The 16,931-nt window shown below is 34.5% G+C and overlaps 1 protein-coding gene across 1 annotated transcript; it reads left to right on the forward strand.

Annotated features, from left to right (window-relative positions):
• Positions 1-11,750: 11,750 nt before the first annotated feature.
• On the forward strand, positions 11,751-14,422 carry vsx1 (visual system homeobox 1 homolog, chx10-like). Its single transcript, XM_016453512.1, has 5 exons — positions 11,751-12,194; positions 12,630-12,708; positions 12,802-12,925; positions 13,003-13,195; positions 13,639-14,422. The coding sequence occupies exons 1-5, from the start codon at positions 11,810-11,812 to the stop codon at positions 13,890-13,892; spliced, it is 1,035 nt and encodes a 344-aa protein (XP_016308998.1). The 5' UTR covers positions 11,751-11,809; the 3' UTR covers positions 13,893-14,422.
• The last annotated feature ends 2,509 nt before the right edge of the window (positions 14,423-16,931 follow it).

A 16,931-nucleotide genomic window follows, 5' to 3' on the forward strand; every position in this document is an offset into this window, starting at 1 on the left:
TACTATTCAGATATTTTTTATTTTAAAACTGTCATCACTCCAAGCCTCTTCCTTTTATATTCATTGTTAATTTCCATATAATATATCCATTGTTTTTCATATATTTGTTCTTAAAAGGCACCTTAAGTGAATTTTGAGGCCCTTAATCCAAAGGCAGTAGTAGTTATCTTGTCATTCTTGAAGAAAAGATGCTTTTATATCTTTTTTAATATAGTCTTTAGGGCTTACAGTATGAGAATGAGGCGGATGGGATGGCCTTGGGGAAATGGAAGCCTGCGCACTCATGGAGCTCCACTTCTGCATCCCTGTGACAGATTGGAGCCAGATTGGGAGATGTTCTGAAAAGGGCTAGGAACTTGCAAGGCTGTCCCACTCCTCAAGGTTAGTTATTGAATGTTACACATGACATCTGCCACTCAGCACCAAACGCCACAGGGTTTAGGGCACTTCATCAAGCGCCATGTTTCCCTAATTAATGGAGTTAATGTGTATTTTCTTTTAATTCCATAAGATTTCTTGTATCTTGCAACCCTCAGACAGGTGATTTTATATAATTATTTAGAAAATATATTATCTCTTTATATAAATATAAATGTGAAAATATATTTCTTAACCCCTCCACATGAGAATTAAATACTTACATTGTGACCTAACAGTTAAAGACAGTTTTCTTTCTGTCATTAACATGGTGGATGTTGAATTATAATGTTGAACTATAATCATCATTGTGAGAAAAGATACTTGGAAATATAAGTTGGTAATCCACGTGCAAGATTGCTCTTTCCTTTCCCCTCCACCCAGATATGAACCATATGCCTCATAACATATGTGATTATTTTTAAGATGGACATAAAAAAGGACAATAGTCTCTCCACTTTTAATAATCCCTTCGTCCGATTTAATATCGCAACTATTATTCAAATCAAAGGCAGATTTTGTTTTCATTGTTCTTTTATAATACTCTTATGATTTCTCCCTATCACGTTCAGAAAAGTCCTCTGCCAGTTAAAGCTAAACCCCTCCTCTCCTTCCATTGAGGACAGTTGGGTCGAATTAATTTCAGCATTTCCAAATTTTTAATATGGCGAAAGTGTACACGTGTTATTTGAATCTACATCTGTTTCTACATCTTTAGCTCATCTGATCTTGTGTTGCAAAATTTAAAGCCACACCAATACTTTGTTCGCTTCCAGTTTGTGCCTCTAAAATATGAGGTTACTGTGACCCCTGAGAAGCGAACAGGATTATTTCATTTGAAAAATGCAGCTGACACCACTAAGGTCATGGGTTTGATTTCCAGGAAACATAAACTGGTAAAATATGTATAACTTTGCATAAAGACACTGTTCAGAGGTTTGAGTTCCATATGGTTTTAAGTTTTTGAACAAAGAAATGCAAAGAAATGGATTTGATCAAAAAATATAGTAAAACAAAAATATTGTGAAATAGCATTTCAATGTAAAATAATTGTTTTCTGTTTGAATAATTTATTCCTGCGATGGCAAACCTGAATTTTCAGCATCAGTCTTCAGTGTCACATGATCCTTCAGAAATCATTCTAATATGCTGATTTGATGCTTAAGAAACATTTCTTTATATATATATATATATATATATATATATATATATATATATATATTGCTTAATCATATATTTAGCCTACATATATAATCAGATTTTAGTTTTTAATTTTCAATAATCATTTCCAGTGATTAAGACCCCACTGGGTATAGAGCGATATTTCCTAATTGTCATGTTTTCTCCCAGTTTAATAAATCATTCTTTTGAAATTAGTTCATTTGACCTTAATTTTGCTATAATTTAACCTTTGTTTATATGTGACCACACAAGTTTAACCCTTTATTACACAAATTAGTTAAAAAATACAAACAAACAAACAAACAAATAAATAAATGTAGTTTGAAGTGTAAAGAATAAGCAGTGTCTTAAGTTTCACTTAAAGTTGTGTTTGTTTAGCACATACTGAACTTTTGATATCAAATGAGAGGACAGGATAATTCATTTGTCATCTGTGAATCAATGTTTGCATTTTTTTAAAACCGATTTTCTTCTTATTTTCCTTTTCCTCCTTTTTTTCAATCTGTTCTTAGCCTCATTTGGCCTACTCCTGCTGCCGCAGAGGGTGGGGTGGCTGCGGCCGGTGAGTGGATGGTGGTTGGTGGTAAAGCAGGGTGAGAGGGACTCAAAGGACCATGAGGACAGGCACTCTCCCTTGCTTATGGTGGATTATGGGTAATGGCACTTAGCTGAGAAAATGAGCTGAATGTATAGTATGCCCTCATATGATGCATAAGCAACATTTCTTATTATTACCAATTTTAAAAACAGTTGTGCTGCTTAATATTTTTATGGAAAGCGTGATACATCTTTTTTCAGGATTCTCTGATAAATAGAAAGTTCAAAATAACAGCACTTACTTGAAATAGAAATCTTTTGTAACATTATAAATGTTTTTACTGACATATTTGAACAATATAATCTGTCCTTGCTGAATAAAATATTTAATTTATTTAATATTTTATTAAAAGCCTTACTGACCCCAAACTTTTGAACAATAGTGTATGAATGAAAGATTTGTCATCACTTAGATACAGAGGTAAGGATAAGTAAGGAATAATGTGCAGTCAGTGAAAACAAAAATAAAATTGATTTGAATTGATATCATTTTCCTATGTGACACAAGAGCACAGAAATCATTTGCCTGGGTCGTGGTCATTATATGAAAATATCCAGCTGCAGAATTCCACAATTGAACAATCAGAATTTAGATAAAGTGTGCATTGGCTCTTTTTCTCCTTGGACAGTGACGGTTGGTTGTCTGGACAGAACAATGTGTCATTGATCACGGCCTCATAATGAGCCCCCATCTTTTAATTGACCTGATTCCTGCTAATTAGCACACTTTAAGGAGGTGGGGAGAATAAAAGAGAAAGAAAGAGAGAGCAAGAAAGGAGTGAGGGAGAAAGGAAAGGAGTGGGAGAAAGAATAAGAGAGTGATCACTGTCTGATAGGTTAAATGAGTCAGACAGGCCTGTGATGGCGTGTGAATAGTGTCTTTGTTAGCTAAGCTAACTGAACAAGACACACAAAGGTCATTAGTGGACATGCTTACTCATTACACAAACCCAGCACTCAACTGGTGGTTAGGGGCATCGTGCTTCCTACTGTTAACCTTTATCTTTTCTCTTCTTCTGTCTGACCCTCTTGCTTATCCTCCCCCAATAGTTTTTTTTGTTTTTGTTTTTTGTCTGAAATTATGAGTCAAGTGTCTGGTAACTAGTAACCAGTAGCTAATGGCAGTGATGTAATTTATTTATTTTCCCAAAAACAAGCTACTGTGTTTTATTGTATGTGTAGCTTTACAGTCAATCATCTGATAGCTATATGTGTACACTATCATTCAAATATTTGGGGTCAGTTTTTTTTAAAGAAAATTAATACTTTTATTAAGCACGGATGCATTAAATTGATCAAAAGTGACAATAAAGACATTTATAGTGTTACAAAAGATTTCTGTTTCAAATAAATGACTTTCTGTTCGTCAGAATATCCCGAAAGAAGCACAATTTCCACAAAAAAATATTAAACAGCAGATAACTGTTTTCAACATTGATAATAAGAAATGTTTCTTGAGCACCAAATCAGCATATTAGAATGATGTCCGAAGGATCATGTGACACTGAAGACTGGAGTAATGACTGCTGAAAATTCAGCTTTGCCATCATAGTAATAAATGGCATTTTAAATATATATAAAATAGAAAGCAGTTATTTTAAACTAATATTATTTCACAATAGTACTGTTTTCACTGTATTTTTATTGAATAAATGCATGTTTGCTGAGCATAAGAGCTGTCAAAAACATTTAAAAATCTTTCTGACCCCAGACAATACAGGCAGTAAAATACAGACATACTGTAGTGTCAAAACTTATTTGGTTAATATGAATATTTGCAGAAAGAAACTTTCCATTATTGAATGTGTGCATTAATTATATCAGGGTCACAAAGCTTTGCTGATCAAGTGTGACCCAAGCTGTGCAGTTTTAGTGAAAGTGTTGAATATGGGACACTTGGACCAGAGGATTAAGACTCTATCAAAACTAAGTCTGACTTATGATGTTTTCATATGTTGCAATATAAAAAAAAGAAAAAGTATATATTTGTTATATATTGATAATACTATATATTTAAAAGTAGATATTTAAAAAAAAAAAATTTGGAAATATGAAAACTTTATTTTTTTTGTACATACGATGAAAGGGGCCAATGTTGTTAGGACCCAGGCTTCTTTAAAATATTTTCTTTTTGGAACGACACGAGGGTATTTAAATGATGACTGAATAATCTTGAACCAACCCTTTAAATTTCAAAACTAGCATCTTGCCAGAATCTAGCTTTGTTCGGATGGCACGTGGCTTATTTGCATATAAATGCAAAGGAAGGCTAATAGAGGTTTAACAATATTTATAAAATGCCTTTGACCCTGTGCATCCCCTAGTAATCTGTAATCCTAAACTGTTACGCATAATGGCGAGTGCAGTTACATTGTTTATGCTTTTGACAGATTTGTAACGTGTCTTGCGCGCTGCGTGGCGTGGCCTCACTTCAGACGTGAGATTACCACAAGACTATAAAGCTCTAAGAAGACCAAAAAACCCCAGACTTACAGACATCAGAGATCATTAGTGGTCTTGACTAATTTACAAAACTTTAATCCCACGACTACCCATTGTTTACATCACTGAATTAGGTTAATCTACAAGGAGGACTATTTGCATAAATGTGCATTTTTTAATAATTAGTGGGCCAGAGGAGGTGAATGGGGTGTGATTGGAGGGGGTGACGCGTGGCCAGACTATTGTTGCCCCCTTATGTAGCATAAACAATGGACCAGCTAAACAATTAAACACAAACTCAGTTGGGTCTGGTGTTTATAGGGCATTGTTGAAGATGACCCAGGACATAATCACTGTCTGGATACAGAATTATAGCAATTACTGCTATCATTTACAATGTGCCACGTAAACACTCAAGATTCAAATTATGAAACAGTTCCTTTCCCATCTGCCAAATTGCCTTGTCTTTAAACAATTAAAGCTTTTGTTGATTCTGTTGAAGGATATTTTAATAAATTTAATTTGAAATCATCTTGAATTGTCAACCCAATAATAAAAATTCTGTCAACATTTATTCCAAATCCATAAGGCTTTTTCCTGCTGTGGAATATAAAAGAAGATATTTTGAAGAATATTTTGATTGAATTTTTGTTGGTAACCAAACTTCGTTTCTGCTCCCATTGATGTCCATTTTTTGTTTTGTCCATACAATGGAAGTCAATGGAAACCACATTTTTGGTTATCAACATTCTTAAAAAGATATTTTTGCTCAACAGATGAAGGAAAGTCATACAGGTTTGGAACAAAATTAGGGTGAGTAAATGATGACAGAATTTAAATGTTTGGTGAACTATCCCATTTAGTTTAGTTTATTCACCCTCATGTTGTTCCAAGCCTGTATATATTTCTTTCTTCTGTGGAAGACAAACTAAAAAGACACTCAAAGGTCTATGACCCTATTGGTAACACTTTAGTTTAGGGACCAATTCTCACTATTATCTAGTTGTTTATTAGCATGCATATAACTAGCATATTGGCTGTTTATTAGTACTTATAAAGCACATATTAATGCCTTATTCTGCATGACCATATTTTAGATCCCTCAATCCTATACCTAAACTTACCTAAACAGCTACCTCACTAACTATTAATAAGCAGCAAATTAGGAGTTTATTGAGGCAAAATTTGTAGTTAGTTAGAATTGGTCCCCAAACTGAAGTGTGACCAAACTATTAATGAAACCCCTAAAGTCTGCAACATTTTCTAAAACTAGTCACATTGCACTTTACTAACCCACATTCTAGTATTATCCAGCATGGGAGCAAAAAAAAATCAATTTTAAAGCAGCAGTTTAGCTTAATTTGGAGTGTCTTCCCAAAGGGCAAATTCACATAATATAAGTGATTCATAGCTCTAACTGACTGGCCAATTTCCCTTTGCTTTTGAGTGTAACTGATCAGATGACCTCTGATATCCCTTCTGTGTCTGTGTGTGAATATGAGTGTGTGTGCAGAAGGTTTTTAATTAACCCGGCTCTCTTAGTCCCAGGTGGGCTCTTCCATGCTTTTGTACTTATTCCCCAGAGAGAGAGAAAACCGCGTCCTAACGCCTCACACGCTCTCTGTAGCACACGTCCTCGCACAATGCATCTATTTGAGCGTGTGAGTGGGTGTGTGTTAGTTTTTTGCCTTTATTGCTCTCAGTGGTTGGTAACAGATTCTAAAGATGTTTGTCAGTAGCAAGAAACACATTTAATACTGATTAACAAGTCATAAGGTTTTCAGTACCATACAAATCTGTCATGCATTGATTCACATTTAAAAAGACAGTTTACCCAATAATTTAAATTCTGTCATCATTTACTTGCCCGTGTGTTGTTCTAAACTTGCATGACTTTCTTTTCTTTCTTTTTTTTGCTAAAAAGTTGTTTTTTTGCCCCCCATACAATTAAAGTCAATAGTGTTTAGTGCTGTTTAAATGTCTTCTTTTGTGTTCCACAGGAGAAAGAAAGTCATACAGGTTTGAAACAACATGAGGGTGAGTAAATGATGACAGAATGCTCAATTTTGGGTTAACTATCTCTTTAAGTATCCTTTACAAATTTGTTTACTGTTATTAATTATGTGTGAAACAAATTAAAAGAGCATAATCAATTCATTAGAGCATGTTTGAACCTTGCAGGGTTTTGTGGCTCATAACACTGGACTTTTTTCACCCAGAAAACTGGAAAGATCCAATGAAAATAAACATCAGGTGCAGACGAGCAATTATTAGAGTGAATGTAAGGATAGTGAAGCAACAAAAAGCAAACCAATTTCAAAAACAGTGAAAATGAATTACTAAACCTCATAGATTTGTGCATCGACAGATAAGCTGCCAGCGGAGCTAAGAATGCAAAAACCTAATCTCAACATAAATTATTTACCACTCGAGGATGAATGCTTCTCTGGTGTGATTACAATTCACGGCATTAATGTGGCATACGTTCCAAAAAAACGATCAGCAGCTTACAAAATATTACCCCGTCAAAACACAAATCGTTGCCCTTAGTAAGTTCGAAATTTTGTGCACAAATGCTGTTAAGCCTGTTCTCCTCTAATACAGCAAAATGATTATCTGGCTGGTCTCCCTTTGCATGTTTGAAAGCAGCCGAATGGACATCTGCATCGGTTTTTCATTATTATTATTATTATATAAAAGATTATATAGGGTTGGGATGAGGGCATTTCATTTTGCTTACAATTAATATATGCTTTATTTTGTCCTGGTTTGGGACAAATAGGATGCTGGTTTACAGCTTGTTTGTTTGCTGTTTCAGGATGAAGCTTATGTGCAGCTGACCTTGACGGTGCAGCTTTCTTCCGACTGAATTTCTTAGACTACTAAGTGATCCTCGCAGCGTATTTGTGGGACATTAAACAAGTTGTCTAGAGGGATCATCCAGTGTTGTTGAAAAGCAACGAGGGCCAGAGTGATGGGAAGTTGTTGCACACTGACGATGGGTCAGATTGAGTTTAAGTAGCGGTGTGTCATGTTCTTGTTGATTACAAATCAGCTGGGATCTCAATAGACCGGGTAAAACATCTGGAGATCTAAGGGCCCAGATGTTTGCACAACAAACACATAAAACCTCCTACCCTTGAGCACAGACACACACAGCTACCCAAGAATCAAGGATTTGGATTTAGATTTAGATTTGAACATCTGCCCAATGTTGTAAAGTGACAGAAAGCATCCTTGACATTATTAGGTTTTTGAGAAATCTTGTTTCTCTAAAGCCATTCAAGGAACATTTGAAGGTCCTGTGGTCCTTATTCTGGAGTAAACGGAAAAAATGTAGGCTACTTAGACGTTGCTAGTAAATTTCACAAAAATAAAAAAAAAACTGCAAAAACCACATTAAATAATTTTTGCAGTGCATGCCAAATATTTGTCCTTGTGGGGGGGAAATCCTTTTTTTTTTTTTTACCTCGTTTAACTTCTAAAATCTATTTTTTCCCCATCACATTAAATGTAAAATCTGTATGAAATCCCATTGCTTAATAGCCATTCTGCTGGCAGCTAGTTTCTTAGGTGGGTGGGTGATGAGTGCGCGTGCGGGGCTGCTGCTATTCCCAGTGGCGGGATCCTGCTCAGAATTAGGGCACGTGGCATGTCTTTTAGTCAAACAACACGGCCAGAGAAAATTAGAGCAAAGAGCGATTTTTTGATGTTACGCTCTTTAAGAGATTAATAATCTTGGCGGTGGAGAATCGGCTGGAAATCTTCTCTGGAAAATAATGAGCGGGGAAACATTTACTGATTAGTTTAATCCAGGATTATCCTATCTGATGACACCATGAAACCCAGCCTTGTAATCTGGCCCTTAAAATAACATCATTTATTTCCTTGCTTTACCGCAAGTGCAGTTTAAGTGTGTTGTTTGCTTCAGTTACTTAGCGCCACGATTTCTATAGAAGGATTTGTTTTATTTGTCTATCTCCGTTGAATTGTGTTTGATCCGGACTGCCTAAAAACAAAAGCAGGACCAGAAATCAACGGTCAAGTTTTTTGTTTACTCTGAAAGATGCGTTACTGAAATGGTTTCAGAATTATTTAACAGTAATTGATTTTAATATTTATTTATTTGTTTGTTTTATTTATTTATTTTTGACGGTTTACAAGGCTATTTATTGAGTATTAAACTGCAACCTGTTGGCCAGTATAGGCCTAAGTAGTAGGCTATTAAGGAATCAACCTATAGTTTACAGGCTAAATAAATAGGCTGCACAAAAAAAAAAAAAGAACAATAATAATTAAGGGCTTGCGTTTAAAAGGAGAAAACAGCTTCAGGAAATAATGCAGTGTTTCACACGCAACACAATTTTTGTACATTCCATAATGCAATTATGTGAAATAATGTCTGCAAATAAATAAACAAGAACATTTAGGAATTTTGTTGATTGATTTAAGAAAGAATAAAATTAAATCACATTCGTTCATTATGTGTTCCTAATTTGCTAAGTTACAAACAATACAAACAAAATATTGTTGTTACTGCTGCTGCTGCAATAATAATAATTATTATTATTACTATTATTATTAGGCTATTATTATTACTATTAGCCTATTATTATTGAGAAGAAGATGAATAAGAAAATAAACGTGATGTCCAAAGATTATTCTTCAGCGTGATCACTAATGATCTCTCTCCCTCCTTTTTCTCCTGTATGATCACATTTAGTTTTAGTTAACGTTATTTTACATTAGGCTACAGTTATGAGGATTATGTAGAGCAGCTCTCTTAACTGCCAGTTAGAAAGCTGGATGTCGTCCTGGTGGAAACGGGCCCTAAAAGCAGATTTTAGAGTCGAGCTCTTTATATGAGATTAATGTTGTAAACGAATTTAATGGACTTCGTTTAATTATCTCCTGTAAGACGATTTCTCTAATTGCTTCTTTTTTTTTTTTAACAGACTGGCTGAGATGTTGCCCGTTTTCCCCCGTTTTTGAAACACCTGGCCTCTGCTACTGTACATCATGTCGACCTGACAGCATTACCGTAACTTTGACCTCATTTTCCAAAATCTTTTACGCTCAAAGTGCTTCATTTTCCCTCATTGCTGACGTAATAATTCAATGGACCAAATAAAGAATATTCTCTGTGAAGTTTTTTATTCCAATATCTTCCAGGAAATTTGGTGGAAGGTGGGAATAGGCTATGATCTAACTAAGGAGACTCTCAAAAACTGGTTTGGTGGAGTGAAACTATGCACGAGGACACGTGTCAATCATTTTGCGAATATTAAAAACATAAATGCATTTTATTCATTGTCAAAAGTTGATTAGCTGTTTTCTGGTCTTGTATAATTAAATGCAAGATCGAATACGTTATTGGTTTAAATTTCTCAATGTTAAAAAAACATTTAAGTTTAAATATAGCCTACTAAAACAGTCTAATTAAGTCATAATTGAGTAATAAGTTGATAGATGATACATTATAGTTTATATTTTTATTATAATAATTATAAGTCTTATATACATATAAAAGAATTTATAAAAATGTAGGCAATGTTATCATAAATATAATAATCATACTACTACTAGCCTACTACTACTACTACTACTACTAATAATAATAATAATTATTATTATTATTCACCAACCTAAACTCATGGTCTTTAATGTTGCCGTTGTTGTTGATTTGCATAATGAAAATAACTGGCTCGTTTTAATGCGTTTTTTAAGTAAATAATTTCAAGGAAACTTTAAGGAAATAATTACTTCAAAAATCTTTTACGCTCAAAGAGCTTCATTTTCCCTCATTGCTGACGTAATAATTCAATGGACCAAATAAAGCATATTCTCTGTGAAGTTTTTTATTCCAATATCTTCCAGGAAATTTGGTGGAAGGTGGGAATAGGCTATGATCTAACTAAGGAGACTCTCAAAAACTGGTTTGGTGGAGTGAAACTATGCACGAGGACACGTGTCAATCATGTTGCGAATATTAAAAACATAAATGCATTTTATTCATTGTCAAAAGTTGATTAGCTGTTTTCTGGTCTTGTATAATTAAATGCAAGATCGAATACGTTATTGGTTTAAATTTCTCAATGTTAAAAAAACATTTAAGTTTAAATATAGCCTACTAAAACAGTCTAATTAAGTCATAATTGAGTAATAAGTTGATAGATGATACATTATAGTTTATATTTTTATTATAATAATTATAAGTCTTATATACATATAAAAGAATTTATAAAAATGTAGGCAATGTTATCATAAATATAATAATCATACTACTACTAGCCTACTACTACTACTACTACTACTAATAATAATAATAATTATTATTATTATTCACCAACCTAAACTCATGGTCTTTAATGTTGCCGTTGTTGTTGATTTGCATAATGAAAATAACTGGCTCGTTTTAATGCGTTTTTTAAGTAAATAATTTCAAGGAAACTTTAAGGAAATAATTACTTCAAATAGTAAAGACGGCAAATTGAGAATAGTTTTTTTTTTTTTACAAGCAAACAGTCCAGTGCTTGGCAATAATAATTAGGGGTTTTGATTTAATGATAATGATTTAATTATGGTTATATTTAGAGGAGAAATTACGTTTTTATTTATTTATTTATTTTTATTACAGAGAATATATTTTCTGTCTCAGTTTTGGCTAATTAATATAGTAAGTAGTAATTCAGACATTATTTAGAATTAGATTACGGCTATCGAATGATAAATAAATAATCACGAAAGACTAGATAGTAAGTCACTAAAATTTTAAATATTGATTTCGTTCTGGTTTCTCTTTACTAATTAATTTAGCCTATATTCTGACTCCAAATGAAATATCACGCATTAAACATTTTCAATAACCCACAACTCGTCGCGTTACAGTCTGCGGATATGAGTGAAATCTTCCATCTAAAGGGAAAAAAAACTACTTAGGACCAATTCAAATAGAGGAGGAAAATCCTTATCGGATTAAAGGGAAAATTGGTGGCAATTAATCCTTTGTGATTGAAAAAGGGAAACGCCTGTTCATGGTTGACATGTCTGACGTTGAATCTGATTGGACAGCGCTGGATTGGACAGACGGATAAATGGTCCCGCCAGAGCGCGTAACTGTCCCACCAGCACGACCTCCTCAGAGAGAAAGTGAATTAAACAAACTGCCACCATGACGGGAAGAGACGAGGCTTTAGACGAAAAACCTAAGGTTAAACTGTATCCCTCATTTGGAATCGACAAATCACGTCTCAATGGATCTGGATTTAGGTCCAAAGGGTTCGCCATCACAGACCTGCTCGGTCTGGAGTCGGATCTCCAGCCGCATCAGTCCGGTTCTGGCGCAGGGGCCAATGGAGAGGGGCAGAGCGCGGCGCTCGGAGGATTTGCTTTCCCGGGAGGCTCTTTGCCGCTCGGCTTGGGTTTTCTCTGCAGCTTGGCGGCTCAACAACCCCCCGGGGCCCCGTGTTTTCTCCCGAGCCACATCCCGCTCCTGCAGTCACGGACAGAGAGCCACTTCATGCAGAATCTAGAACAGCAACGGGACGCCTATTCCGGTACGAATGACTTTATCTGATCATTGAATGAGCGGAAGAGCTGTTCACAGAAGTTGGTGCTGAAACTGTTCTTGAAATCGGCGTTTCTCTATTTGCAATGGAAACTTTTACATTAACGGATAATTTTGTGATTTTATTTACTGATTTGATGGAATCAGAAATAATAGTATAATAGGCTACTCTTATAAATAGTATAAAAATTATTATAGAATTTAGATTCAGTCGTATTATATTTTGGCTTGAATAAAACCTGTTAAATTAAAGAACATTTTATGTTACTTGAAAGTGTACATTTTTAGTCACTTTTTTTTTTTTTTTGTTCTTACATATTTGTATTTATTAATTTGCATTGTGGTTCCTTGACCCAATTTATGAATTCTATGTTAATCTCTCAAGGATTTTTATTTTTGTTAACATTTTTTTTTTTCATTACAGATGATGATTGTCTTTCCGGGGATCGCAATGATGGCAAAAACTCAGGGAACTCACAAAAGAGGAAGAAGCGAAGGCACAGGTATGTACTGAAATTAAATGTTACGTTAAATGTTTAATCTGTAAGGATTTAGTGATTTGTTTTATCAACCATACATCTCGTTTTGATTTTCAGGACAGTTTTTACCTCGCATCAGCTCGAGGAGCTGGAGAAAGCCTTCCATGAAGCACACTATCCAGATGTTTACGCAAGAGAAATGCTGGCCATGAAGACAGAGCTACCAGAGGACAGAATACAGGTTGGATGATTTTCACAGTTTTTCCCTCTCTTTTTCTTTCTTTCCAATAGCTAATGCCCAGGTTTGTTTTTGTCCAGGTATGGTTTCAGAACCGCCGTGCTAAGTGGAGGAAAAGGGAGAAGTGCTGGGGCCGCAGCAGCGTGATGGCGGAATATGGGCTGTATGGTGCCATGGTCCGTCACTCCATTCCACTTCCAGAATCCATCATCAATTCGGCCAAGAATGGCATGATGGGCTCCTGCGCTCCCTGGCTTCTAGGTGAGCCAGCAGGTGGTTTTTCTATTTAGTACTCAAAGACTCAAATATGTATTTGATCACTCGAATACATAGCTGAGGTGTCTTGTGAATGTCTGTCTGGTGTTGCCCATATTTTACACTTAAAAGTATAGACTTAAATGTACACGAATTGGGCTGTTTTGTACAGAATCCATCATCAACTCGGCCAAGAATGGCATGATGGGCTCCTGCGCTCCCTGGCTTCTAGGTGAGCCAGCAGGTGGTTTTGCTATTTAGTACTCAAAGACTCAAATATGTATTTGATCACTTGAATACATAGCTGAGGTGTCTTGTGAATGTCTGTCTGGTGTTGCCCATATTTTACACTTAAAAGTATAGACTTAAATGTACACGAATTGGGCTGTTTTGTAATCCAGCTATAAATATTCAGCTGTGTAAGGTCAATTTTTAATTGCATCTGCATTTTATTCTTTCAGGAATGCATAAAAAGTCTCTGGAAATTGCAAAAAAACCTCCTGGCACACCTGAATCAACACACTCTGATTCGTATTCGGAGGAACACAAGGTGAAAGACAGCGACACGACGTGGTCGAGTGGAGCCAATGGAGCAGACGACTCAGAAGACATGGCAATAGATTTGTCCAGCACTTCAAAACAAGAGAGTAAAAGCACTTTGAAAAGATCACCACCTCGCACAGAAGACAGCAGTGATTCTGAGACTGAGAGTTAAATATGCAAATGAATATGGACTATTTTAAAGACCACGTACAGTATAAAGGACTATCGGTTTATACAGTATCTCACCTTTTGACAATGGTTTTGTTCGTCAGCTTTCCTGTGGATTTTTTGTAGTTGTTTATCAAATATTTGAATACTAGAGAATGTTTTATTCTGAATTATTGATCTTTCATGTGTCAAAATGATTAATGTAAAAAGTGTTAAATAATGTTTTATGTTATGTTCATGGGAATTATCCATAAATCTGATTTACAATAAGTTACCCTATTTTTCTTGAACATTTTCTTTCTTTTTCTCTGTCAAAAAATCTGCAGGGTGACCACTTGTTCACCACTATTGTGAATGTCATAATATTTCCCTATTGTAATACGGTATGTGTCTGGGGAACAGAAAGTCTCTAGAAAGGATTCTAAAGCACTTTACCTGCTGTGATGATGAATGTTTTGCATCGATCAGTGTCATCAACAGAGCAATATAATACCAGCAAAAACAAATTCACATCATGACAAAAAAAATAAAACATATTTTATGCTTTTGATTCCTGCCTTCTGTTTCTTTGTTTCAGCACACCAGATCTAAAAAGATGTAATCGAAAATTAACTTGACTTGTCACACAGAAGGAAGATGTTTAAGAAATTGGCTCATTTCATCACTGGTCCCAGTCTTCTTGCTGTAAAAGTCATGAGAACAGTATACAGATGTCTTCCAGTATAGATACTGCTGACCTGTTAGATGGTCTGTTAACACTTCTACCATCTGGAAAAAAAAGTGTATTTAAGCCAAACAACAACAAGGTTAAGCAGTTTGCTTCCCAGAAACTGTCACACTACTCAACAGCCCAATCATCTTTCATTTATGTTAGCCTGCTTTTATAATCCATGCCCAGATATTCTTATTTAAACAAGCTCAACAAAGGCTCTGCAGATATGCACCATTGCAAGAACATCACCTGCAGATCTACAAAATCATGGTCATTTTTTTAAATTATATTCTAGACAGTTATTGTTTGAAAGTCACATGGTCAAAGGAAACCAACAAACACAGTGTTTTGTTATATTACTATTTTGTTTATCATTATACATTATAAAATCACTTCATTATCCAATTGTTTACTGCAAAGGCTTAGCTCTAATATCATAGCATAATTATCATATTCTATCATTTTACACAAATGTCTTTGTTTTAAAAGCAACAATTTACAATTCAGCAAATCTGGAATAATCTATATAAACAGAAATAATTTTAAACAAACAAAAAATGTATTATTATTATTATTATTACATGTATTAACATGCATTGGCATGTTATAAAAGTATCCACCTTATTTTGCAACGCGGAAACAAGTTATTTTCTATGAATGTGCGAGACTTCCGATTCAATATAGACTCATAAATAACTGGAGGAAAAAGTGAAAGAAAAATAAAAACTAAATGGTCTGCGCTACAAACCAATGTGTTTATGATTACGATGATAAATTTAAATAATATGATAACAAGTTAGCAATATAAAACAGCTTAACGGACTGTATTTGTACATAGATTTTATAGATATCTAGTCTATGTTTTTGTACAGTTAAAAATAAGGTGGATAAAGTTTATATGAAATTTACTGTAATTTGGTAATGGGTATGGTATGTAAACAATTTGATAGTATATATTGTTTTTTTTAAAGGTAATCTCAATAATATGACATTAGGAAAAGCAATTGTTTTGTTAGGGGTTTAAAGAGAATAATAGAAAAACAGATTAACAGAGGAGACGGGCATGAAAACAGAGATTAAAAACACTTCAGCCTGAGACAAGCTCAGGACTATAGGAATTAAATTATTAAAATATTATCAATCACTGCTGATCCCAATAATCTTTCGTGCCAACTGCCCTTAACACAATAACAATTATAGATGATGGGTCCTTTTTAAACTATTATGCCCAGGGTTAGACAAAAAGATTATCCTGCCTACTGTTAAAAATGGCCATTAATGAAAAACAAAATTAAATAACCTGATTTTAGGGCATACCAAAGAAGAGTTACATAAACATCTGTAAGCACAGGGTGTGACTTATGACAGGGTGTGATTGTTTGTTTGTTTGTTTTTTTCCTAACAGTAGCCCGTTATGTCTGATAGACCGCTGAATGTCGCAATTGACCAATCAGAGTCAAGTATTCCAGAAAGCCGCATAATAAACAAAGTCCCTTTAAAGGGGTCCTATTATGCTCTTTTACAAAGTCTTGATTTTGTTTTGGGCGTTTAGGATTAAATTTCATATTTGAAATCACCAATGAAATATGACAACAGCTGTAACATAAAAGTTGTTTATTTTGCTCAAATGGCTTTAAAAAAAGCTTATTTTTCAGGCTGGATCAGCCAGTGCGCAATGCACAGTCCTAACCGCACGTCTCAGAGCGTTGACTGTTTCTATAGCAACCGGGACTTCTAATGGCAGCTGCAGTGATGTCCTTATAATGGAGGAAGAGGACAAGGAAAAGACCCTCAACAATCTCCTGGAACAGAAGTTTCCAGAGTGCCCTTCATATTTCATCTTGTGTTCAGGGGAGTTATTTTTGTAGGATTGTCATAACAAAATGGGCCTAAGAGTGAATTGTTCATTTGATACATTTTAATTTGAATTCATGCAAGATTGTCACGACAAAATGTGCCCAAGAGTGAATTGTTCATTTTGTAAGTTTTCATGCAGGATTGTCATGACAAAATGGGCTTAATAGTGAATTGTTCATTTTATAAACTTCAATTTAATTATTGTGTACATTTTGATTGTTACTTTTAAAATTATGCTGCTGTTTGTGTGTGTGTGTGTTTTATTGAAATGTTTTAGTTTTCATATAGAAAAATTTATGATGCACGTGTTTTTGACTTTGGAGTAAACATTTATTTTGAATCTTGTGATTAAAGTATATTTCATATAAAATGCCCAGAAGTTTCAAACATTATTTTTAATATCACAAACAGGAAATTACTCGCATAATACAATGAAACGAATAACTGTATAGGTCTACAACTAAATTACACAAG

The sequence above is a fragment of the Sinocyclocheilus anshuiensis genome, unplaced genomic scaffold, assembly GCF_001515605.1.
Source record: "Sinocyclocheilus anshuiensis isolate Anshui unplaced genomic scaffold, SAMN03320099.WGS_v1.1 scaffold1719, whole genome shotgun sequence".
Lineage (NCBI taxonomy): Eukaryota > Metazoa > Chordata > Actinopteri > Cypriniformes > Cyprinidae > Sinocyclocheilus > Sinocyclocheilus anshuiensis.

Excerpts from the sequence above, each read along its gene's own strand:
- vsx1 (XM_016453512.1), top strand. The coding sequence starts at position 11,810 with ATGACGGGAAGAGACGAGGCTTTAGACGAAAAACCTAAGGTTAAACTG. Across the intron at positions 12,195-12,629 it reads GCAACGGGACGCCTATTCCG|ATGATGATTGTCTTTCCGGG; the intron begins GTACGAATGACT and ends TTTTCATTACAG. Across the intron at positions 12,926-13,002 it reads TACCAGAGGACAGAATACAG|GTATGGTTTCAGAACCGCCG; the intron begins GTTGGATGATTT and ends GTTTTTGTCCAG.